Source organism: Hesperophylax consimilis, chromosome 8, assembly GCF_061612785.1.
Source record: "Hesperophylax consimilis isolate HC1 chromosome 8, BYU_Hcon_1.0, whole genome shotgun sequence".
Taxonomy (NCBI): domain Eukaryota; kingdom Metazoa; phylum Arthropoda; class Insecta; order Trichoptera; family Limnephilidae; genus Hesperophylax; species Hesperophylax consimilis.
Window position 1 is genome coordinate 29590487 of NC_142843.1, and position 26634 is coordinate 29617120.

At 34.3% G+C, this 26634-nt stretch overlaps 1 protein-coding gene across 2 annotated transcripts in view; it reads right to left on the reverse strand.

The window, feature by feature from the left end:
• sdk (sidekick cell adhesion molecule) overlaps window positions 1–26634 on the reverse strand; it is a 202764-nt gene that overhangs the window by 54365 nt on the left and 121765 nt on the right. For both annotated transcript variants that reach the window (XM_089634095.1, XM_089634094.1), the window contains exon 2: window positions 13584–13679. In XM_089634095.1, the coding sequence (XP_089490221.1) occupies window positions 13584–13679 (96 nt within the window). The remainder of the gene's footprint in view (window positions 1–13583; window positions 13680–26634) is intronic.

Genomic DNA, 26634 nt, shown 5'->3' on the forward strand with positions numbered 1-26634 from the left:
ATCCTAACAGGGTTGATACCTCAACGATAACTAAACTCAACGATGGTCCGAGTAGGTAGGTGAACTTAATTGTGATAAAATAAAACATCCTAACAGGGTTGATACCTCAACGATAACTAAACTCAACGATGGTCCGAGTAGGTAGGTGAACTTAATTGTGATAAAATAAAACATCCTAACAGGGTTGATACCTCAACGATAACTAAACTCAACGATGGTCCGAGTAGGTAGGTGAACTTAATTGTGATAAAATAAAACATCCTAACAGGGTTGATACCTCAACGATAACTAAACTCAACGATGGTCCGAGTAGGTAGGTGAACTTAATTGTGATAAAATAAAAAAAATCCTAACAGGGTTTATCTCTCTTCGATAACTGAACTCTTGTTGGCATGAGTAGGTAAATACTTAATTGTGATAAAATAAAACATTCCAACGGGGTAAATATCTCCGAATGAATAATGACGAATGGAGACGGCCTTGAAAGAAACAAGAGGAGTCTACAACTTCTGGGTCTGTGTATTTAAACTGCCCCATTTTTTATTCCAATACCAGACTGGCGCGGTTGTACGTTGTTTACCTGGCGTGAATGGTTTCGCCGCCAGGTAAAAATGTCTCTGGATTGTGTGAATAAATTTCTTCCCTAGCTCTGTAACTTCTGGGAACTCGAGCTGGTGGTTGATATTAAGGGGGAAGCAGGGAAAAAATACAATAAGCTGAATTACGGCGAAGAGCTAGTATAAGGCGAGTACAAGGAGTGTATGAAAGTAAGAATGACAATAACTCACGGTGTACGGAACAATGTGTTGCGTCTTTGACAGAAAAATTCCGCGAATGAATATTGAGCATTTACTAAGAAGTTCTAACTTTTCAACAATATTATTAGAAGCTTCTACCAGAGAGCCGAGAAATATTAAAATTACATATTTTAGAAAACATAATAATAAAATACAAACATTTTTCTAGAGTACTCAGTGGCGCACCTACGTTTTTGGGGTCCTGAAAAGGCCTCTGCGATTTATATTAAAATTACTGAACTGGATTATCTTACATGTCAAAATTGTTGAAGTCACTGGAGTGAAAACTACCTATTGTCCGAAGCATTATAGTTTTAGAGTTATAGGGGATGAAAATTAGTAAAATATTATATAGATACAAAAACGACCGGTAAGAGGGTGAGCTGGATCACACCCACAGGTCGCTTGTCGCACAGACGAGTATCTCTACGGAAAATTTGGCCATAAATCGGAAACCTGTTAAAAACCCAAAAAATATTATATATTCTGAAAATTCGATAGTTATAACTTTACATGGCAGCCATTTTAATAATTCCATGTGTATTTTGACTGACATTCCTCACTGACATACTATCTTACCGGCAAATAGTCTAATCGCAGTCGTTGTGTGAATCGCATGTGTTTATTCTTGTCGCCTGTGTTTTTTTACATTAACGTTTTGAGAATGGAGTTACAAAAAACATTTTTAGATATATAAGTAGAAGGGTGACCGGATAAATCATCACAATGATAATTCATCAAATCTTTAAAAAGTTATATAAAGTCATGGAAAGTGATGAAACAAAAACTTTATTAACTGGGTTAAGTGGGTTAGGTTAGGTTAGGTTAGGTTAAAAAAAAATTTTTTCATCGTTTCTAATGACTTTATAATTATTATTATTATAAGTGTGTTGAATTGTCACTGTGTTGAGTTATCATGGAACCAAGTAGAAGGCATGCAGTCGAAATAGTTATATTTTAATCATATTTATTTATTTATTGGACAATTTGAAAAGCGCCGCTTTTGTGAGATATCACCTTAAGGGCGGTTTACAGTTGATGCAGGTATTACAAAAAATGTAAATATTACAAAAATAAAGTGAAGTTAAGTTAAGTGAAATGAAGTACAGGAACAGGTGACGCGAAGATATAAGATGGAGACTCTGCAGCAAGAATCCTAGGTGGTGAAGAAACTGGACCAGCTGCTGCAGCGAAAGAGTCCAACGTGTCCACCAACAGTGCCAGCACGAGGTTCGTCATCCGTCCAGGTATGTGTCTGCTGCTAATTAAACGCTGATAAAATATCCCCACATAGATAACAGACCTTGGCAGCATCGCTGTGACGTTCGACGAAGATAGAAGATGGAGACATTGCAGCAAGAATCCTAGGTGCAGCACCGCTGTGACGTTCGGCGAGTCCTTCATTCATTTAAGTGTTATATGCATTTAAATTTTTTAAAATCTGCATTAGCATCATCATTATGTAGATTTCGTTAACTCAAAAATTAGATCAAAAACGCTTATTTGCGCCAGTTTGTTTACCAGTACTTTTAAGTGTCAAAAAAAGATTTTTTAAAAACCTTAAGTATTATTTTTTATTAGAAATTCCGAAGATAGTAAAGTTTACTTGAAAGTCCATTTACAAGCTTATGGAAAATATTCAAACTTATGTTCTAATGGAAATATTTATGAAAAGTAATCGTTTTTGGAACATAAGCTTCAACAAACCAATTCAATAATGCCCAGAACGAGGTATGTAAAGTTGCATAAAAAGTACAGTTTAATTTTAAAAATAATTAAATAATGGCTTCACCCTTCCACATAATTAGTATCTGTTTAGTGATCTGTCTTTGCAATAGTAGATCCATTCATAGTTATTTTTTTCACAAATTCGATTAGTAAAAAAATATAAAATCATGACTTGAATTATGAATCAAATCGAAAAAACTCACTTCATATACTCCACTGTGCGTCGTGAGTTCAATTCCTCGACTGGCTAAGTCCTCCATCACGACACAAGCAACATTTATTTCTGTTTTTTTTTTATAGCGTGATATTCACGTGTAGTTGTGGCATGTGATCTCTCACAAAAGCGGCGCTATATAAATTAGCCAAGAATAAATAAATAAATAAATGAGAGCCTCCTTGTAATTTCTTAATCGTTCAATAAGAATTTAAGCGCTCTTTAGTCATGTAATTGAAACAAGCTTTTATTTAGGTACTTAAAGCTTAGGAGCGGTAGTCAGTAGGTAGCTACTATCACAGTTCCCTTCAAATCGGCAAATAATTTATTTTTTAAATTTATGCGCCTCGAATTCCGTGAATTTAATTCTAGAATAATAATCGTTCACAAACTTTCACTCAATTCAGGTAATCTTCGTAATACGACCATTTTTATAATATAAAAAAATTGCAAAAGAAAAAAGAAAAAGGCAATATTATGTAAAACATATCGCGCTATGAATAATCACCGTCGCCGCAATACTATTTTCTCGCATGTGCTTATGATTTTCTAAAGCGTAATTAATATATTTTTAAATTCAATACCCTTGCGCAACAATTTCAGGGCTGTTCACCAATTCTGAGAGGATTTACAACTTTTTGCATTACCCTCGGAAAAATGCGACTGAATTACACCTGTTATTAATATAATATTTTTTTCAAACCCTTTCTCAAACGGTAGACAAAAATCTTTATCAATGTGAAATAAAGTCGCTTCTGGGGCTCTTAGTGGGCACAAAGGGGTCCTGAAGCGTTATTAGTTTCTTAGTAGATACGCCCCGCGTGTACTCTTATGTTCCTTCTGAAACTACTATTTTCCAGCCAATTTATTTTACCCACAACACGTAGATTCTCTTCGTCAGTACCGAACCTATTAAATCATCTTAATTTATTTATTTCTTTAATAATTGCAAAATGCCTGTGGCATCATTATATTAGGAAACAAAGTTAGTATACTTTATATAAACCTTTGGATTTTGAACAAATTGATATTTTTATCAAATAGTGGTATAAGTTGTTTATATTCATTTAATTATAATGATATTATCAAGTGAATTTGCAATGATTATTAAAGAAATAATAGTATTAATTAATGAATTAATAGTATTTTGTGTCTGTTTAGGAAGGTATATTTTTGTAAAAATAGTCCCGGAGAGAGAGCTTGCACGTAATGTACGTGTGCCATTGATGACCGCCGATCGGATGGAAATATAGGTAACCCTGACCTTCAAAAATGAACCAGATTAAATTAGTAGGACTATGGTAACCGCAATATGAGCGTTTTGCGAGGTGGGAGGAAATATAGAAAAGGAAGAGAAGGTGGGGAATAATCGGATATGGATAGGTACTAAATACAGCGAAAGCCATTTCAAGCAACGTTTCGATTCTGTTGTAGTTTCTTAGGCTGGCCGCATACATACGTTTTCCGTATTCGATTTCGGAATTCGTTTTCCGTATTCGGACATCTGAATGCACGGAATCAGTAGAAAATACATTAACTGCCGCACACATTCGTTTTAGTTCCGAACGGAACAAATTCCTTATGCACGTTCCGAATGCAAACCGGCGCGTTCGGAGAAACCGAATGGAAAAAACCTAATGACGTCATGTGGAACGCAGCTCTTGCATACATTATGTTTGTGCCGACGCAAACGTTCGGAAATTTCCGTTCAGTAATTCAGTGTTGCCAACGGATCTTGACCTAATATCGCCGTTTCTCATACATAAGGTAGCGTGAAGTAGCCGAATTTGCTGTTAGGTGGGACATGTTTAAAATTGATGTTTTTACGTGAAAATAAAAATTTCGAAGGGGGGGGGGGGTGGCTATAGAATTTCAAAAAAATAAAATTTGTCCCCAGAAAATAAAAAAAATTCATGGGGGGGGTGGCTAGAAAATTTCAAGAAAATATAAAATTTGTCCCCAGAAAAAAATAAATTTCATGGGGGGGGGGTGGCTAGAGAATTTCGGGACATGTTTAAAATTGATGTTTTTGAAGTAGCTTAATTGGCGACCAGTCGCCTTTTAGATTTTTTCGGCGCCGATTCTCGCTCTGAGTAGCCTAAATGGCGATATATCGCCCTTGTTGGCAACACTGGTACTGACGTTTATACATTCCGAATGAAGAAAAACGAACGTTTGCGCTAGTCTCACGGAATTCCGAATACGGAAAACGAATTCGGAAATCGAATACGGAAAACGTATGTATGCGGCCAGCCTTAAAGTCGATGTAGAAAGTTATTCAATTCTGGAACAAGGTAAATAGCTATATGTACTTGAGAATTATTTTAATTTTATTTTCCCAAGCTGAATTTCGGACCCGCAAACAACGCCAAGCGTTTACCACATTCCACGTGGGTCGTATTATTTATCGTTACTATTATTTTATCGCTTTGTTAATTTTTTTTTTACGAAATATAGAATTGATCCACGTATGAAACTTATTTATCTAAAATACTGTTGATTTATTAAAAATGTGGTCAAATTATTCGTTTTCCTTTTAAAAATGAGACTGCGGGCCTATAACGGATGAATTGAAAGAGTTCCTAACAAAGAATCAATCAAAAGCGAATGTTTTATGAGGACGGCGGAACATGTGTTCCTACAAATAATGATATTGATATTGGCACACTGATACTGATAATATTTCATTCCGTCATATTTATTAGGAAAAGAACACGTGTTCCCTATATATTCTGAATTTGATCTTGCGACCAGAGCAACGCATCATATAAATCAGCTATGCAACGGGGGTCTCCAATATAAATAAACATTCGCCAACAGAGCTAGTCGAATACTACATATTATATTAACGATGCATCACAATCGGATACGACCCTAATAAATAACGCACGCGAAGAATAAGAATAAGAATAACAAATAACTGTTAAACTTCTCCTATTCCGTATAGTTGGTGCGAGCTAACGAAGGCGACCATCCATCAAAACATTTGGCAGCCCATCCTTGTAATCCGGTAGTTTATTCGTCTAGGTCTCCTAGTGGATACAGCCCGTATATCCCACACATCCCACATATCCTAAACAGGCCATATTCCACATTATAGCCCGTGGACCACATAGCCCATGGCCCACACAACGTCCTCCCTTCCTATATCCTCTGGGAGTCAACAAAGGTCCAACTCTCCGCCTGAAGAATGTTTAGGTAACTTCAGGCCTTTATGGAAAAGTTTTACTGCGTGCCGTTTTGTAAAAGCCACAACGTAATGTATAATATTTAATATGGCTAATGGTTCCTCTCGTAGAATATGTAATGCCGCGTAGGTACGGACATGCTTTCGGGGAATGTTAACAAGTAAACGTGGATTACTAAACATTAAACATATTATATATATTATTTCGTAATAATATAATCATATTCGTCTGTCCTATACCCACTAGGACTGTTTGATTAACCCCTCAAGGGAGAAAGCTCGTTTCAATTATCTGAAATGTTTGTTTAACAAGGAAGCGCGAGACGTACACTCTTTACAGTCTCGAATAAACGTTAAATTTACTGTACACTATATAAATTTATAAATGTAGGCAGGTTATATCTGGTTTGTAAGTTTTGGAATTATTAGGCAAGAACTTTTAAAGTAAACTTTGGCAGTCTTTATTTGCTTGATATTTTGTATGTTGAACCATTTATGACTTAGAACAGTGATACACAACCCAAAAAGTTGCCATCACTCCTGTGAAATTACTGTAAAAAGATTTGAAGAAAAGTGGCTGCGTGACTAACTATTAACTGCTAACTTTTAACTGTTAACTAACTGGTTCTCCCAGAAGAGTGGTAGATACTACCAGTATCGGTGTGGTGAAAGACAACATTTCAGAATCGAAACGTTGCTTGGAATGGCTTTAATTCTGATTAGCGACCAGATCTTAATAGCAATCTTCCATCCCGGACATACTTCACCAAAGATATTAGAAGAACTAATATCTTTGTACTTCACCTTTATAAAATATCCCAATTAAACGTACCTTAGTGCCACTTATTCCAGGCAGCTGGGATTCTTGTGCGGTATTCAAAATTGAAAAAAAATGTGGAGAGTAAGTAACTTATGCCTATATATCATATCGCAATTAAAAATACTGTAGTAAAAAATCTTCTTTGGAGATAATATGCCTTTAAATGCAACAGTTGTACCTTTAGCATTTAAATTGAGCGATTTTAAGTATTTTTTCTGTGCTAGTTTTTTGTTATTTTCTAGCTTTATTAAGCGCCCTCCGAGGCATACTAAAAATGGCGGGATTTTATTAAAAGAAAGACACATTCTCAGGTTGCGAATAACTTGACAAATAATTGAAAATCTACCGCCACACTAAGAGGAAAATGTTGCTTGTGTCGTGATAGAGGGCTAGAGAGCCAGCCGAGGAATTGAACTCACGATGCCTAAGTGGGACCCAGTGGCAACGCCAACTCAGCCGCTGACCGGTCAATCCGGAAATATCCAGGAACAATTATTATTATTATTAGGTAGTGTTAAAAAGGTTGCGTACCACTACCTTTTAAATAATATTCCACAGTAAGGGCGCCAAACGAAGCGCGCTGATACAATACGCGGAATATAACGTTTTGCAGTTTAATATTCCAAGAGTTATGGACCTAGTTTTCTGATAGTGGTCGAAGTTTGTTGCTTACATTACCGCTACAAGACTACAAGGCGAACGTGTCAACCGAAACTACGCTAAAGCCCATCACGATTGCACAATAATACTCACGTCTCCGCAAAACAAACATTTCCAATGGCGCCACCAATAGAAGAGAATGTATAAAGGATACAAAAGGGGTGAAAATAAATTTTGAAATTTGATATACATATCGAGCTTTCATTCTTTGGGATGAATGTTGAGCACCCATAAGACGTTACCTTACCTTATTTTTGTTTTCATTTTTTTAAATCTACAGTAGATATATTTTTCTTATTATTTCACCTACCACACCTAGTGATATCGTGAAGTTAAAATATTAACATTTTTCATAATATGCATACAATAATTGTTATTTAATTAAATAATTCATATTTTGCTATTAATATGTTATACGCTAATTTAATTAAGAAATTTGGATAAGTAATGTGAGAGATGTATGAAGGGAGACTGGGTGGTTATTTTTTTTTTTTTTTTTTATATTTACTCCACACAGGAGGCCCTGAAGAAAATAATTTCCCTCAGGGCCTATGTCATCTTTGGGGATGCTGTGTGGAGGGTCTTTTTGTGGAGAGGAAGGAGTGAACATGGGTCTTGAAGAGTCCCATGTTGTAGGAGGGAGGAAACACAGAGGCCGGCAGTTCGTTCCACAGCCGAGCTGTTGAACTTAAGAACGAATCGTAGAAGCGACCCGTTCTCATGTGACAAGTGTCGACTGTGTACAAATGTTGGGCGCGCGTTTGGCGTGTATCCCGACTACGCACCGGTGCCGAAGGGATCAATGACGCTAGTTCTTCAGAGCATCTTCCATTGTAATACCGATAGAACAAGGACAGCATACCTACCTGACGCCTGTGCTCTAAAGATTGCAGTCCGTTTGTTAAGATTGGGGAATCTATCAAACGGACCGCCCGTTTCTGCACAGAGTCAAGGGTTTTTTTCAGGTATTTTGGGGCTCCAGACCAGAGATGGCTGCCAAATTCGACAGTAGGGCGCACTTGCGATTTGTACAGGGTGAGCAGTTGTGTACTATTAAAGTATCTGCGGGCCCTGTACAGTACGCCCAGCTTCTGAGAGGCCAACTTTACTCTAGCTTCGATGGAGCCCCCGTACCTGAGCTGGTCACTTATAGTTACACCAAGCATATCAATGGAAGGCCTGTTCGGAAGATTGCTTCCGTTGAAGGAGACTAGATTATCATTTGGATCCCTTTTAGACGTAATCAGACAGGATTGGGTCTTTGAAACATTAAATTCGACGAGATTATTTTTACCCCAGGAGGAAATACTCTCGAGATAACCGTCCATTCTCTGCTTCAAAGCCCTCCGAGCCGTTGGAGTTTGTGTGCCCTTTGGGGGCTTGTCAAACAAAAAGCTATCATGAACTGTACTGTCATCCGCGTAACAATGAATCGGTGCACATGTCAAAAGGTCATTGATGTGCAACAAAAACAAAGTTGGAGACAGAACCGATCCCTGTGGGACGCCAGCATTTATGGAGTGCGAGGAAGAGGTGAAACCGTCAGCAACCGCCTGAATCGACCTATCCCTTAAAAAGTCAGCAATCCACGTACACAGGGATGCGGGAAGTCCGTAAGAATGCAATTAGTTGACAAGTCCTCGGTGCCAGACCCGGTCAAAGGCCTTGGATATGTCTAGTGCGACCGTTTGGGTCTCACCGTGACGTTCCAGGTACCGCCCCCAAACATGCGTCACATACGCGAGAAGATCACCGCACGAGCGGTTCCGCCGGAATCCGTATTGACGGTCGTTGATAATTTTGTTCTTCTCGAGGTATGTGAGCAGTTTGTCGTTGATCACACGTTCCATCACTTTGGACAGAACTGATGTGATCGCTATGGGGCGGTAGTTGGCCGGGTTGGAGCGGTCACCTTTCTTGGGAATAGGGTGAATTACCGCTTTTTTCCAACCAGAGGGCACAGTGCCACACTTCAGGGACATTTTGAAGAGCTTTGTCAAAACTGGAACTATTTCCGCAGCACACCTCTGCAATACCAGGGCAGGTATTCCATCAGGTCCACTAGCTTTGTTAACATCAAGCCCCCGTATGACGTGGAGTACATCCCGATGCCGGATCCTCAGCTTTTTCATATAGAAGCCGCAGTGAGGAACCGACGGCGGAACAGCACCCCCGTCGTCGAGGGTCGAGTTTTCCGCAAACATTTTCCCTAAAAGGTTTGCCTTTTCGGTGGCGGTGTTTGCTAGTGAGCCGTCAGGTCTGGTAAGAGGTGGCAAACTGGGTTTGCAAAAATTTCGACCTATTGAGCCCGCAAGCGACCAGAATGCTCTGCTGCCATGCGGGCAGGCAGCCAGCTTTTTGCTGATCTGCAGGTCGTGTTCGAATTTTGACCTATTGATGATTCTCTTGCATTCCTTTTGCCTTTAGAGTGAAGAATTTATGGGTTATATTGCAGATGTAAGGATACATAGCATAAAGAATAAATAAATCATAAACAGTGTTCTTTGAACATAAAACAGTAAAAACTTTTAACGGTGAGTTCTATCATCATAGTATTTGCAGACTTTTTCAGATTTAAAAGTGACTTTCATTATGAGTTATGAAGCTTTGAAATAACAATAATTTGCTGAAAAAAATTGACAAGCTATCAAGCTTTTTGTTTCGTATTTATCAAGTGTTAAATAAAAAATGTTTTTTAAACACGGCTTCTACAATGAGTATAAATAATTTTAATTACATGTGTCCATGTGTTTCTTGACGTGACATCGTTCTATGCACGAAGAAAAAAGACTATTGCTAATGTATTAAGAATCTCTTCAAAACATTGGTAATTCCAGGTATAAACGGGATTGCAGACCTTACTAATGAATTAACAGGTTTCCCGATAAAATTTTAGTAAATTACGAATAATATTATCATGATGTCAAAACACGCGTTTACGAAAATCTGAATATTTTTACATTACAAAAAAATTCTTGGTATCATCATGATATATTATCAAGACAAATCGATAAAACATTCTTAAATTGGTGTTTTAATATGGTATGTCAATTTATCGTGAGGTATCAAAAGGTAGCAGGTACCAATTATAAGAAGACCTTGGTAAAATTGAGGAATATTGCAAAAACAATCAACTATATCTAAACATAGATAAATGTAATTTTATTACTTTTACACGAAAAAAACATTCAATTTATTATACTTACAAACTTAACCATGTACCCCTACAACGAGTAGAAACAATAAGAGATCTTGGAGTAATACTAGATTCTAAAATGTTATTTAGGGATCATATTGAAAATATTCTAAAAAAAGCTTATAAGCAATTGGGTTTCATTATTCGCATTACAAAGCTTTTTACGGTAGCACACACCCTAATTCTGTTATATATGTCATATGTACGGTCACAACTAGAATTCGCCTCAGTAATTTGGAATCCTCAATATCAAACATATATTGATCGCATTGAAAATATTCAGAACAAATTTATGAAATACCTATCGTATCGTTTTAGTGACCATCGATTTGTCCCTGTCACTTTATATAAACGCAGAAAAATCTCTGATGCATTATTCTTACACAAAATCGTGAACTGCCTTGTTGATTCATCATATCTGTTAGAAAGGATTGCATTTCGTTGCCCCAAGCAAAACACCAGATCGAACGATTTATTTAGAATACCACATTGTAAATCCAAATACGCGCAAAACTCTGTAATAGTACGTATCTGTGAAACTCACAATGCCTCTAGAGATGTAGACATTTTCAACCATAACTTGATATCATATAAAATTCAGCTTAATAAATTAATAAATTAAAATACTTTTATTTTATTCGATTTTTTTTGTTGTGAAAATTACATTATTATCACCCGTAGTGAATACTATGCCAAAATTTGTATTTTTTCTATTTGTTTTTAATTTTATGTATTTCTTTATTATGTTTATTTTTTTGCCATTTAATATGTTGTGTAGGTAAAAAATACTAAATCAACATTTAACTCAATGGAACTTAATTGGTCTAGAACATATGAATGTTTATTGTTATAATTTTTTACTGTACGACTGTTTGCTTCCTAAATAAAGAAATTTAAAAAAAAATTATTTACTAGGGAATAAACATTTTCATGTTATTCTATTTTTTGTAGAAAAACAGCACATTTTGAATAAACAACTAAAAATAAAATAAGTGCACTTTTGTGTTTATGAAATACTTACGAGACTATACAAGACTAAACGAGATGCGGTAATACGTTGAACAGCCCCCTGCCCTGCGATATTGGCATTAAAATACAGCCGATTTACATAAGCAATTTTCCAAGACGCTCGGCATACCGAGCTCGATAGGTATATTAAACGTTTATATCAGAAAGAACGAATACTACCTGAAAGGGTGTTTCTCTATAAAAGCGAAGACTTAGCGCAAACATCGGCGTGATGAGCCCGGACCACAGAGTGCGCCTCATATCTAATGCAGACCCCGGGCGCCCGAGAGCCTGAACGACGGGGCATTCAAAACGCCCTGAACGCCGCTGCCGTGATGAATGCCGGACCCCTGAATAGAACGAGGAACCACGACATCTTTCCATCTTGAGATCCAAAACAGGTGGGAGATCCCGGGGGTCACGTGTGCCAAGAACAAATTGCACGAAATACTTCCGAGACGTGAATTCTAAGGAGCAGCCAGGGATATAGCATTAAGTAAGTATGCATCGCTTACAAACAAACATGGAAGAAAACTCGCTTTAAACTTAACTTACTTACGTACTCCCTATATTTAAATTTCAAAATTTCGAAATCGAGGGAACTGAGGTAGGTGAGCACTAAATTTTAAAAAATACCTATATATTAGAGGTAATATTAGCATGAAAAAATTGAACTTAAGTTATTGTATTATATTGGTTTATTTGTTTTTATTTATTACATATTACACGAAGTTAATACAAGGACAAATGTTACAATATAGGATAATTAAAAAAAACAGCAATGACAAAAATATGGCACAAAAACAATAATGTCAAGTCCAGACAAGAACAAGGTTTTGATGGAGTTCACGACTTCTGCCACATCAATACAAAATATTACTTGCGTAATGACTGACCAAAATCAGTAAGACTGACTTAGTGGGAAAGCCCCGAAACGCCGCTTGCGGTTGCTTTGTTCCTTTCCCGTAATTCGTGGCTCGGTCAAAACACGGTCATGGTATGATACGTTGTATTGGGCGTGAGTCCTTTACACCAAAAAATAAACAATATGCCAACCGGTGTCGGTACAATCGTACCTTCATAAGGCATCTAAAGAAAAAAAATACATACATCCTTTACTAATATAGAAAAAGCTCATCCAAACAACCTGGGAATAAGTCTTTCTTAAAAAAATATCCCCTATTTTTAATATCCCACCGAAGGCGCTTAAAAAAGCATGAAAATAACAAAAACTAGCACAGATATTTTTTTAACTTAAAATTTCTCAATTTAGATGGTAAGGGCATGAAGGTGTTGCCGTTAATCGCATATTATCGTATATAACTGTAAACCTGTAATCGCTCTGCGTATTGAAGGTTCAATGTTTCAAAAAAAAATCGAGGGACCATTAAACGGTTCAAGGTTCATTAAGTATTGAAATAGGTACAAACACAGTGAGCTGTTATTATATTGCAAAGCAAGAATAATTAGGTAGGTACCTACTGCAGGTGTTTTGTAATAATCACGTTGAAGTATCTTTACTCCAAGGATAATTATAATTAATGGAATGAAACACTGTAAATTTGTGTAAATCACCTTATTTTATAACAACATGCGTTGGTTGGCATGTTTCGGCGACAACAGCGCATTTGACAGGACAAATTTAAAAGCCAAAAAAAGATATTTAGGTACCTTTAGTTATTATATCTGCCCGATTGTGCTGAAACCGGAAAAAAGATACTGTGTTAAGGTTAGATCAACATAATTATGACAAAACATCTGCAGTATCTAATTATTAATTATCAAGGTTACTAATTTCCGAAATAAATTGAAGCGACTAGTTAAAATTGTTACTTAAAATTTTAACATAAAATATTAATCTCGACTTTACAAATTATGGATACCATTTCACGGCACACTTATCATAGTAATTTGGTAATTAAATACGGAAAAAAAACATAGCAATTAATTAAAGCAAATAAGTTGAAGCTCACCTGAAGCCGCGCATTGTAATATTTTAGTTCGTCCTTCGCTCACAACACTTCCTGCGGCAGATGGCTGCCTGCTGAACCGCGGAGGCTGGGGGAGATCTGAAATCAAAACAAGATAAAAATTAACTAATGTTCATGAATAATTTGCTAACCTGCCAAAGATCCGCGCTTTTCTATAATACTAAAGCCAAAAATAAATAAAATACAACAAACAATCATTGATGTAATATATTTAGATGACACATGAAGCGGAAACTAGACTCCGCTTTTTTTACCTCCAACTGACCTCCAACTCTCCCAACGCTCTAACAAAAACTAACGAATCCAGTCTACGTGCACCGCTTATCGCGTTCTAATAGTGGAACACGTTCCGGCGAGATATTAGTACGCAGTAGCGCCTCTAATCGTAGCTCTATTCAAACAATAAGGTTTTGTGTTGTTGTATCGACTATCGACATGCTGCTATCGATTCCATCGTGGTTATTTTAAGTATTTAGAAGTTTTGTGATATTTCACCTGAAGTGCACTAACCTAACCTAAGACCGTTCATTACTTTAATTGTTTCATTTGACCGATCCTCATGCACGCCCTAGCGGTTGGGTTATGAGGTGCATGCACAAATGCACATTGCACATGCACAATGCGATCGTGAGAATGTCGATACAGTTACACAAAATATGTGATTTTTTTTCTTCGCTTTTAAAGCTTTATATCACTTTTTGAAGGTGTGTTGAACTGGCATTGTGTTATCATGAAACCATTTGATGTATATACTAAAATGACTACAATGTAAACAAAAACAAAAGAAAATATAAACAATGAAACAAATACACAATGAGAGCAGCGAAAACAGTAATAATAACTATCTCAAAATTTTGCTTCAAGAGATACATTCAGCCAGTTAGATTTCATGTTTTCAAGGTACAAAATATATTGTGTCAACAGGATAGGTGACATCGTGTAGTGTGTTATGTTTTGCAGAAACCTCTTATTAATGAATTTTGCACATACTTGGACTTACAATGTGGTATACTGAATAAATCATTTGAAATCATCTATCTTACAATGACTTGTGCATAATATGTAAGTTACATTTCGCAGCCCCGAGGAGGTGTTTATTTCGATATCTAACATGTAACAAGCGTAAATAACAAAAACCAATAACAACGTTTTCCCTCGTTAGCAGTAGAAAAAAGTCTACCAATTTTAAAGATTTGCTATCGAAACAATTAATTTGTCGTGTCGAGATAGTGTGGGAAATTCGACAGAAGATCAATGAAGACATCAACAAGTGATGAGAAAATAAATAACAATAACTTTTCAAATATGAACATCAATACACTTACAGAATAATAGTAATTCCAAACTACTTTCAATTGACCCTGGAAATGGAAAAAGAATGAGTTTCACTCGTATATTTTTGGTTGGGTAGACGTTCGTTTTCGTATAAGAATATAATATGTAAAGTTTTTTAGTTAACGAAATAATATACTTCATACCAATTTTTACCCTTATACTCGTATATAGACCGTTTTCAGGACTCGAAAAATAAACATTTGCGAAATTTAAAGCTATACTTTTTTGTTAAATAATGGCTTTATCATATATAATCCCGCATTCGTATCCTATTGGTACGATAGCATGAAGAAAAGGTAGCATTAATAAAACCAGCAAGACAACCTCACTTATTTTAATTTGATACCAAGAAAAACAAGGTAAAGTAAACGGGCTAAAACCTGACTCATTGTCCATTCAATCAGTGTTTTGCAAAGAATTTGTACAGTTAGTTATTTGCCATGAACCGCCGATCGTACGGTATTTAAATGAAGAAATAGCACTTCTTGTAATTAACTAAGTACCCCCATCAAGACCGACAGAACACTAATGTCATTGAACGTGGTACCAACTTGAATTTTATCACTGAAGCAGGAAAATAATTAGATTTTAGCATGTTAAAATTAAACATCATGATTTTTTGAGCATGATTATCGTGAAACTTTAAAATTCTAAAAAATATGGTCTGAGGAACCAAAAAAAACAGTTAAGAACACACTGCAAAGTACTTAAAACTGTTAATTAAACTAGCGACTTGATTATAACGTTTGTTATGAAGAACGTAATGAAAATGGGACATTTGCTTCATTAAGAATAACCACAATTATTGTCAGCTAATTATGGTGAAATATCTCCCACTCGTGGGCGCTTGACAAAACTTTAGAAAATAAACAGTCAAAAGCTCGATAAAACTATACTTAAATACCGTTGTAAAAAAAAGTTTAATTTTATTTACATATTTCATAAGTTACGAAAAGGTTAAGTTTTATGGAGAAATGATTAATTAAAAGTAGCTTCAACTTTGTGTTAATTGAATAAACATATTATACTTTACGAGGCGAAGGGAGTAGGTATGTAGATTTTTTGAATAAAATTTTATTATGTTTTACATACCTACTGTGTTTAAACTCGCATAGGTACGCTAAACGTAGATATTTAATGCTAGATAGATACTTCAATGTAAATAGGGTTTGCTAATCACGCGGGATTGCGGGATGCAATTAAGAATTCCCGCGGGATTTGCAGGATTTTTACTAAGGGGTATTAATTTGATATGTTGACAACATTTTTTAATATTTGTTATCAATCATCTTTGATACTAGTACAAAATAAAAAAAGACTTTGAAAAGGTAAAATAGTAAGTCAATTATGAAGATTTTTCGTACAGATCATCTTTGGTAAAATTTATCGAAAAGGTAACATAATAAGTATTTAAAAAAGACAAAAAAATCATAAAAATATATAAAAACATAACTGTAAAAGACAGGACTCTCCATAGTTATTTGAGATCAATCATTTTTCGTAGGTTCTATATTATAAAAAAAATACATTGAAAACGTAAAGAAATAAGAAGACTTCAGAGAGAGTCCTGTCAACCATACGTAAACGGACAGACGTAATTTCGCAAAAGCCCAGCAGCGGAAAATGCTCTCTTGCAGGCTAGTTGGTGGGACCTACATCAAAGCATGGTTTTGGTTTAAACTTAGTATTTTTCAATCCCGCACATGAAAATCCCGCAAATCCTAGGGAACAAATATTATTGAAATCCCGCAGGATTGTGTGATTGCTAGCCCTAAATGAACAATTGCATCACGTAAAAGGAGGAGATGAAAGTTAGGGGGGGAGTTCTTGCAATCCAAGAAAACTACTTGAAATATTTATGTGTCGGAGGAAGACTTGAGAATACATCGAGAGTGGACTGGCGGAGAATAGAAAACAACATAGAGACGGAACATTTCGCACCTCCTGCAGCAAGTAACTCGTGTCACACCCAAAGCAACCTCGATGGCATATTGGCTAATAAGTTTTCACAGGCGATCTCAATATATTTTGCACGACAACAAAATAAGGTAAAGTTAAATTAAGCTGTTCTTATTTTGCACTTAGTGGTAGTCAAGTTGTAAAACCACTCGACGAAAACTGGAAGTTGATAAAAGGCTGAAATACAGGCAGGTGGTATTATGAATCTTGTTTTTTGGAAAGTGGTGAGTTTTTTAAATGCTTCGCAGGGTTTAAAATTTTCTCAGATAAATTTGATAGTGTGGAAAATCAGAAATGGGGATCAATACTAATATCGGTTGTATGTCTGTCTATAACTCTGGTTCAATAAACTCTAGAACTCGGATTTTCTTTCAATACAAGTGTTTTTTTGAAAATTGTAACTAATTGTGTGAAAAATTCATTCAAGCGAAGTAGGTATCTACCTATAATATAATATTTTAACAGAAAAATATTTTACTCGTCGTTTTGAAAATAGTAAAATCCCTAGAGACTATAATAGAGTCTGATATAGTTTTTTAATCAAACTGATTAACATTTTTTCAATCTAACTGATTCAAAACCTCACAACATCACTAATACTAATACAATTATTTTTTTTAACTTTTGATTTGTATTGATGAACAATATAATTATTATAGCCACACGAGTAAAAGTTTAATTGCAATACATTTCCCCGTGCATACAAAGTGTGTAACTTCCTTATTATTTTTCAAGTCGATTTAAAATGATTTCCGACACATGAATAATTTCATTTCTATTAGTTCTCGCGATGCATGCGGCAATGATATGTATAATATATAATATGTCATTTTACTTCAACAACGAAAAATGGACACTCTTAACATTTTAAAACCAAAAAGTTATGTATTCAACACTATTTGGTATTAATTCATAAACAAAATAAAAATTTCAGTTATAACAGCATGTTTTTTAGTATTGTAATTTCATCATAAAAACTATTTTCCATATTGATAATATCGAAGCTTCGTATTTTCACACAGAACTAGTCTAAATTCTTCATTGATGCTTTAACAGGCAAACGCTTTGTGGTATTATAAGCACTGAGCAACACCGATCACAACAAATTCTAGTGGAAATTTTCAGTGGAATTTCCAAACTTTACATTCAAACATTCCAAAATAAAATACCAAAGACTACGATAGGTTTAACCAAAAGCAAACAACAACATATATTATTAAAACTTGTGTTATTCATAAACTAAACATACAGTTGAACTTGGTTACAACGAGCACGAGGGGACCGACTAAATTAGATTATACACCCAAAATATGTTTTTTAAATGTCGTATGTACCTACTTACTTCCTCTACTATCAATATATTTGTAAATTTATAGTACATTTAATATACGTACAATTAAATTTATGTAAAATGCTTTATGTAAAATTCCAGTAGGTATTACTTATTAAAATATATCGAGGGTTTACTGCCAAAAATTTTTTTTGCAGAAAACTCAATTTTTTAAGTTGGATCTTCATTATAAAGTCAGGGTTTTGGGAAATAATGTTAACATTCACTTTTTAATATCATTAGTGTGGTGTTCTTTAAACAAACATGCTTATATTTGTAAATGGTTTTACAACATTTTTTTATGTATATTAATTATTTAAAAAAAAACGTTATATAATTTATAAAAAGCAGTAGTTAAAAACAAACTTAACAACATAAGAGGGGACCCAAACTTATTCAAAACATAGATTATAATACATAAACCTTCAAATCATTGTTAACTCAAAAAACCAAAACATACCAATTTTTGGCAGTAACTAACCCCACGATATAATAGAAAAATACACTTTTGCTAATAAAAGATTTCGCTTTCATACTTCTCAATTTCCCCTATAAAACAATCTGGTTCGAGGCATCCAAGAAAAATATCACGAAATTAAAAAAAATATATATATTCAAAAATCATGAAAATGCAATGATTTTTCCAGAAACAATTAAACACGCGAATTTCACAACAGGAGGGATTCTAGAGATGATAATCTTGACTGGTTGAAAGTTTAGAATTTTGTAGGTATATTCGTAGATATAATGATTAATACCTACTCTTTGCTACTAAAGAATACAACATGGCTCTTTCGTACAATAATAATTCTGAAAAGCTATTAGTTAGAAGTTATCAGGTATAAATTAACTATTAATCAATGAAACCAGGTTGATTAATTGGCCAGCAAGTAGTTACAATTTGTTACATAGGTTAGTCATTAGTCATCTTATAGTTGTAAGTCCTTAGTTATAGGTGCTCTTAGTTTAGGTTGTAGTTGTAGTCTGTTAAGTTACATTAAATTAGGATTAAATGTAATAGTTTTTGAGATAAACTAATTCACTAACCGTCACGCAACTTCTCAGAAAGGGTAAAGCAGGGTCGGGAAATTAAAGGTTTGTCCTAGTTGTCCTAGCATACACTTCTTTTATCATCCAAAAACATATTTAAATACATACTATTAGGATGCTTGTGACTTTTTCTTACATTCACTCGCGCATTATATATACCTACATAATTATTTTATTTAAAAATAATTTATTTCATTTTTCAATTTTTATTAAAATATTTTATTTCATAAATTAGGGAGCTTATACCCATCAAAGCGATATATATTTCTTTAAGGCTTCTTCACTATCTAGGTAACAAACAAAATCGTTAGAACCTTGTGATCATTCAAATATATAGCAGCCAAAATAATGAGAAAAATAAGTTTTTATTCATTTATTTAACGCCCAGAGGGCTTTTACATGGTTGGTAGTATAATTTTAATTTGACAGATCCTTTGACACATAAAAAATAAGAATAAAATTACATTTGATAAAAGCTATGCAACAAGTCATACAAACACAAGAAACAAAAACAGAAAATTACAGCTATTTGTAGGTTTACATGATGTGTTTAGGAGTATTGTTGAAATAAATGTTTTAAATGATCCACAAAACTTGCCAAGTTGGTATTGAATATGTCAACATCACCCAAGTAATGATTTCCCATGGTGTGAAGTCGTTGTATCAACTATATTAGTTGAAGATAATATCATCCAATTCTGAATTTAAAATATGAGACCGAAGAAAAAATTACGTTAAATAATTAGGTCCTAATGGCCGAGTTGGTAGTGGCATTGTCCCGGTAAGACAGAGATCCTGGTTACATTCCTACGTTGAGACCTTTTAATTTATCCGTGTCTCGTTTAGATTTGTTAGCATTATATTCTTCTTCAATGATATATTACATCATTTGTTTTTACATTGTTCTTCGTTATTCTGCTCTACATATCCAAACCATCTAAGCCTCCTATTCTTGAACTCCTCATTAAAAAATAGCCATGCAGGGTTTTACACACACACGTCCCAGGGATCTCATTATAACTGCATTGCTGTATTTTCGTCTTTACTCTGCCCTGTCATGCATAAGTAAGTGATAACAACTGTATATGGATCACTGACTGCCGCATGACAGATGAGCGAACAGTCAGGAACGGTGAAAATCATCGAAATGCGAGACATCACTCATGTCTCCTATATGTCAGTAGACAGCCTGTAGTAATGGGCCATTCGTTCCCCGTGTTATTTTCGTCACATGAAATGCTTGACGTTAACAATGCAGATAAATTCTCTAATAAGCCGGCAACCTCATCATACTATGTATAACGCATGCATTGTAGTAGTAGGGCGGAATATTATACGATTACGTCTTCCTTTGAGTTCTACACCAGGAAGTATTCAATTCAGATGATTTGAAACTGTTTATAACGCAATAGGAACCAATGAAAAAAGTTACTATAAAGATTTATCAACAAAACCAAAGATTTTTTTATAGATAAGCGAAACTAATTACAACGATATAATTTTTAATTCCAATCGATGGGAGAGAGCGATAATATATTAAAAAAACTAATATAATAAAGCGTGATTTACTAAAAAATATATTATATCAGGAATCAATAAAAAAATAACCGCAAAAATTTATCAACAGAAACAAAGTTATCATTATTTTCATAAGCATATTTAATAATTTTATAATGGGTAAATAATGATAACGATTATCGAAAAAGATAAATTCTAATAATTCCTATGTTGCGTATTGAAAAATTTTCTTATCAATACTGTTGAAACTGAACGTATTATGTTAAATAAATACATTTATCAAAATCTTATTACGAATATCTCGCATTTACGATTGTTGCTATAATATAATCGGAATTTAATACGTTTCCAGAAAACAAATAAACGTAAGAATCTCGCTGTGATTGCGAAACATATTCCCGCGGGACCGTGTGTATAACGTGCAAAAAAAACTAAATATCCCTGGTATTTAATTTGGTAACATAAAATAAATATTAAATACAGCGATCGCGTGAGAGCAGTCGGGACTTAAAAGGTACTCCTTTGTTACGAAATACATAACATTATAAGCCTCTGAACACGAACGGTTTCTTTACTGGCCTCCCCTAACACCTTGTCAACTAGGAACTAGGAACACCGCTGCTAAATTGCCTTGCGATCCAATGTGAATTAATAATGATTTCAGAGTACTTTTTAAATTAATAAACAAGAGGCTAATGACTTCGAAAACTATGTTAACATATGTTATCCATTATTTATGGGAAAATGATAAACCGCACTTGTGCAAGCAATCTACAAGCAAGTACTAAGAGCAAAAACATAATTAACTGATTATATGATGCAGACATGAAAATAGTTATACGACTTTTCACAATAGATTGACTATACGCATTACGAAATTAAACAAATACTCAAAAACCTAAATGTTGTTCACGGGAGTAAAACGAAGTAATTGTTGTTATCCGAAGGTCGCGGGTTCAAATCCGCAAGTGCGAAAGTAAATTTTATTTGATTAATTTGTATTATTTTACAATTTATATTAAAAATAATATGTAGTATACTTGCAGCACGAGTGGAATATACTCTCAGTATCGCACTGGTGTAAGATCACCATTCGGATTTAAAACGTTGCCTGAATTGGTTTTAATCGTGTTTGCTGATCAGATCTGCATAGCCAGGTGCTCCCCAGGCGCGGTCCGTTGAGTTATGGAGCTTAATGGATTTATGGAGATAATTTTAGACGGTACCTAATTGTATCTTGTTCGTGGGCTAGCGTCGAGAAGTGCATATTTGATTCAAGTACATAGTAAGTACGAGTATAAACATTTGATGTCCAACATCCCTTCTACAAAAAGTCACCGACCGCCTCTGGTACTCCCCCCACCTTTTTCTTCCCACTCTCCTTCCCCTACCCTCTACCTTCAGCCTCACAACATACCCCAATAGGGGATGCCATAGTCTCACTGATTCCAGACGGTTGGGAGAAGTTGAGACTCTTGTGCGGTATTCACATAATTTTTTGTTTTAAAACATTGTCCTGACAAAGGAAGGTTACTTACGAAAAGTGTCGACTGTAAAACAAAGCATTTGTTTCATGACATGTAATCCAATTATGGCAAGTCACAAAGTAATTGCTGTTACAAGCATACCAATAAAGTGGTCAGTATAGGAAATAGATATTAATAACTCTTTGACTGAAATATAGGTGGTTTGGTATTCATCGTGAAATAATTTTCCTTTATTTTCACGATCAGAAATAATAAGAAAATCGAGAAACGAACGTCTCCTTATCCGCACCGGCGACAAATTTATGATTCGGATTTAGCCATTGAATTCCATACCACTAAATTATTATCGTTGCGAGACATCGCCACGGTCGGGATTAATGCACGCGTAATATAATTTTATTGGTTCGAGACTAACGATGGATTTGTGTTTAGAAAATAAATAATAAGCCAACCCAAAGTTACCAGTTAATATATACACCTACACGCATTCCAACAACACTCAATTCAATTACATAAGATACTAAATTAGGTACCCACGTGATACATGCTACAGAATACTTAAAGATCTTTACAGTACTTAAATAATACAACAAATACCCGCAACACTTTAAGAAAGTGAAGGTGGTCCCAAAGTGGCTAAAGATCTGTTTTATTTAAAACCGACTTAACAACTTGATAAAGATACTTTGTTTGAAACGATATTCAGACTATCTAGAAATATGCTAAGACTTTTTGAAACTTAAGTATCCTATTAGAATATTTGATAAATTTAATGAGCTTAAAATTGTAAAAAAATATATATACCTATGCAATATAATGTATACACATTTTAAAAGCACCCGTGAAATAATAAACACGAAAATGCAGTCCGCTGCAAACTGTCTGCTGTTTGTGCGAAAACCACTTACCTAAGTTCGCTAAAACAAAATCCTTAATGTTACTTAGTGGGCAGTGGGCAGGTACTTAAAGCTTGCATAACACATGATTTGATGGAACTACTATGCAGATTTTAGCTCCATAAATTTGTTGCTTCTCGTACAAAGCACACGGAGAAAACTTACTGATATAAAATACTGCTAATTTCTTAAAAATCTGATCAAATTATTCGTTTTCCTGTTAAAAACGGGACTGTAGGCCTTTAACGAATGAATTGACAGAGTTCCTAACAAAGTATATGAGGACGACGGAACATGTGTTCATACAAATACTGATATTGACATATTGATAATGTCGGATTCCGTGATATTTATTAGGAAAAGAACACGTGTTTTTGATATATTCTGAATGAGTAATATTTTATCAGGAAATCGGCATGCTATCACTTTTTTTAACATGATCATTTTTGATCCGTGCAACATTATTTCAATGAATGAGAAAGTTGAACATTAGCGGAGGATTGAAATAAGTTTACAATACCAGCTACACGCAGACGATAAGACCAACACACAGTAAAAACTATTAGATTAGCTAAAGGAAAGCGTTGGGTAGATACCTAGATAGTTAGTAATTAGGAATGTGTATGTTTAAAAGTGTCAAAGTCAGACTTAAAGTCAATGGACCATCTCACTCTTACTTATGGGCATCAAATATGCATGATTAATGAGAAAATGTGTTGTTCTTGGGTCCGGGCTGTTGAAACGAGATCCTTGAGGGGGTGGCGGGGTTACTATGAGTGAGAAAGTTATAGAAAAAATCCCGGTAATGGAAACCGTTGGAGTGGTCGAAAGAGACATAAGCTGCGGAAAACAAGTTAAGAGTTGTACAGTGAGAGACAAGGAAAGCGTGGACTGTGGCCACTAAAGTAACGTAACATACAGACACCTTGTTGTGATGGTGGTTGAAAGAGATTAGTTGAAATTTCAGTGAATCAACCCAATTCGACATAAAATATATATGAATGACTTAAACAATGAAAGCACCAATTATTAAAAACGGTTTGTATTAGGTACTACACTCTACTGCACACTCAATGAACCAGAAAAATGTCAATGTTAATGTTGACAGGTGATGATAGCAACTAGGAAAGTTCATTTTTAAATGCTTGAATCAGTCCGCAGCTCGCTCCATTCGCATTCCATCGGTTTGTTTACATTAGATGATGTGGTTGTTCGTAGTAGGTGTAGGTAGCATAGTTCATATAGCATAGAATATGAACTATGAAGGGAAACTTACTTCTTTGAACTTTCAACACAACTTAGTGTTAGAACACTCTCATTTTGTTTTTAAATGGATTATTTACCTTTTGGATGCATTGGAGATGGTGAAATAGGAACTCCATACATTGCGCACTATGCAAATTCTAACATAGTTACATTACGTTTTTTTTTCATAAAACAAAAATTCAAAAAAAAATATAGTCATTATTTTTTTTGTATAATAACTAAAACTTTATACTAACATTAGAAGACCCGATGAGAAACTAGAAAAATAAATTTGTGAGGTATCGAGTCATAAAATTTTATTAAATTTAATTAATTGATTTATTGCCATTTTGAATTTCGGACATTTAAACTCCGTTTTTCCGCAAAATACATGTACAATATTTGCTAGTTGCAGGTATAAAAAAGGTATATAAGAACACCGACATACTTGCTTGAAATGCGTAATTTTTGTAAGTTTGACGATGTACAGGAATATATTCATACAACAATAACATTCAATGACAGCTGTCGTGTTTTTATTTCACTCTTGAAATATCTCAAAATAAAATAAAAAATTCTAGCTAAAATCTAAATATCTATATTTTAATAGCTTTAATAGTGAAGTGAAGTTATACTAATTAATATTTCGTGCCAAAATGACTACACGAGCAACTGCAAAAACATTAAATACTACGGACACCCAACTCCTCCAACTTCTTGACAAAAAGTTTGAAGAATTTAAGGTACAATTTCTGGAAATCATCAGAAACGAATATAAAGAAGAAATCGAGGAATTAAAAAATAAAATATTAACTCTAGAAAAAAAAATTGATACGAAAAAAAACAACAACCTTGAAAAAACTCTGGAACAAAACGCCGTAATACAAAGTGAATTTAAAGAATTACAAAAACAATTGGATGCTAACGAACAACACGCACGCATTAATAACATAGAGATCATTGGGATACCAGAAAAAAAACAAGAGAACCTGACGGAGATTATCAAAAGGATCTATTCAGAATTAAATATAGTAAGCGACGACATTGAATACGCCACCCGAGTCACCCCCAAGGAGAAGATTGAAGGAAGACCGCGGAATATTATAGTAAAACTAAAGGGCAGGAAACAGAAAGACGAAATCATAGCAGCAATCCGGACAAGAAGGGGCCTAACAGCAGAGGATATTAACTTTAATGGAAAACAACGGATCTATATAAATGAACATTTAACTCATAAAAACAAAGTACTCTACAAAAAGGTCAGAGAGTTTACCAAAATTAATAAATTCAAATTCTGTTGGATCAAAAATTGTAAAATTTATGTAAGACTTAATGAAAACACAAATCACCATTGCATAAATAATTATAATGATCTAGAAAAACTAAAAACATACAATATTTCCATCAACTAACTTTCCAGCAACTTTATATTAACTGCACTATATGTATACTTAATACAATGGAATCTTTAGAATTATACTATCAAAACATAAGAGGTCACAGAACCAAGACATATATTTTTCTTCAAAATGTATTATTAAACAACTATGACATTATATGTCTCAGTGAAACATGGCTTAACAATTCAATCTTTAATGAGGAACTTTTCGATCCACGGTACCATATTTACAGACGAGATAGAGATTATCATAACTATGTAATAATTACAATAACATATTATTCAATATCGACATCTTCAATTGCGAATTTACTAAATATAAAATGACCTTAAAAGAGTGATGTTTCTTGAATTGATGTTTCTGATGTTTTTGTTTCTTGAATTGATGTTTCTGATGTTTATAATAATAAATAATAATAATTGGATGACTTGTATAGCGCCGTTTTTGTGCAAAATCACCTCAAGGGCGCTGTATTTATATATTTATAATCCTGTTATGGTATGATTTATATGATTTATATGCACAACATTGTCTTCTTATGGTTATGGTTATGATATGATTTATATGCACAATATTGTTTATATTCTTATGGTTACCAATGTATCGATAATCTTTTATTTTATATAAATTTTAGTTTTTTTTTTTTTTTTTTCCCCTTTATTTTTGTTGTATTTTTGTTGTATTATTTTGTTCTATTATTTTATACAATTCTTTATTTTATATAATTATAACTTCACATTTCTCATAAATTTAATTATTTCTTCTAATGCTGTCTTACGTAAAGTCACAAGGAGGAAATCCGTAATTGGTTTT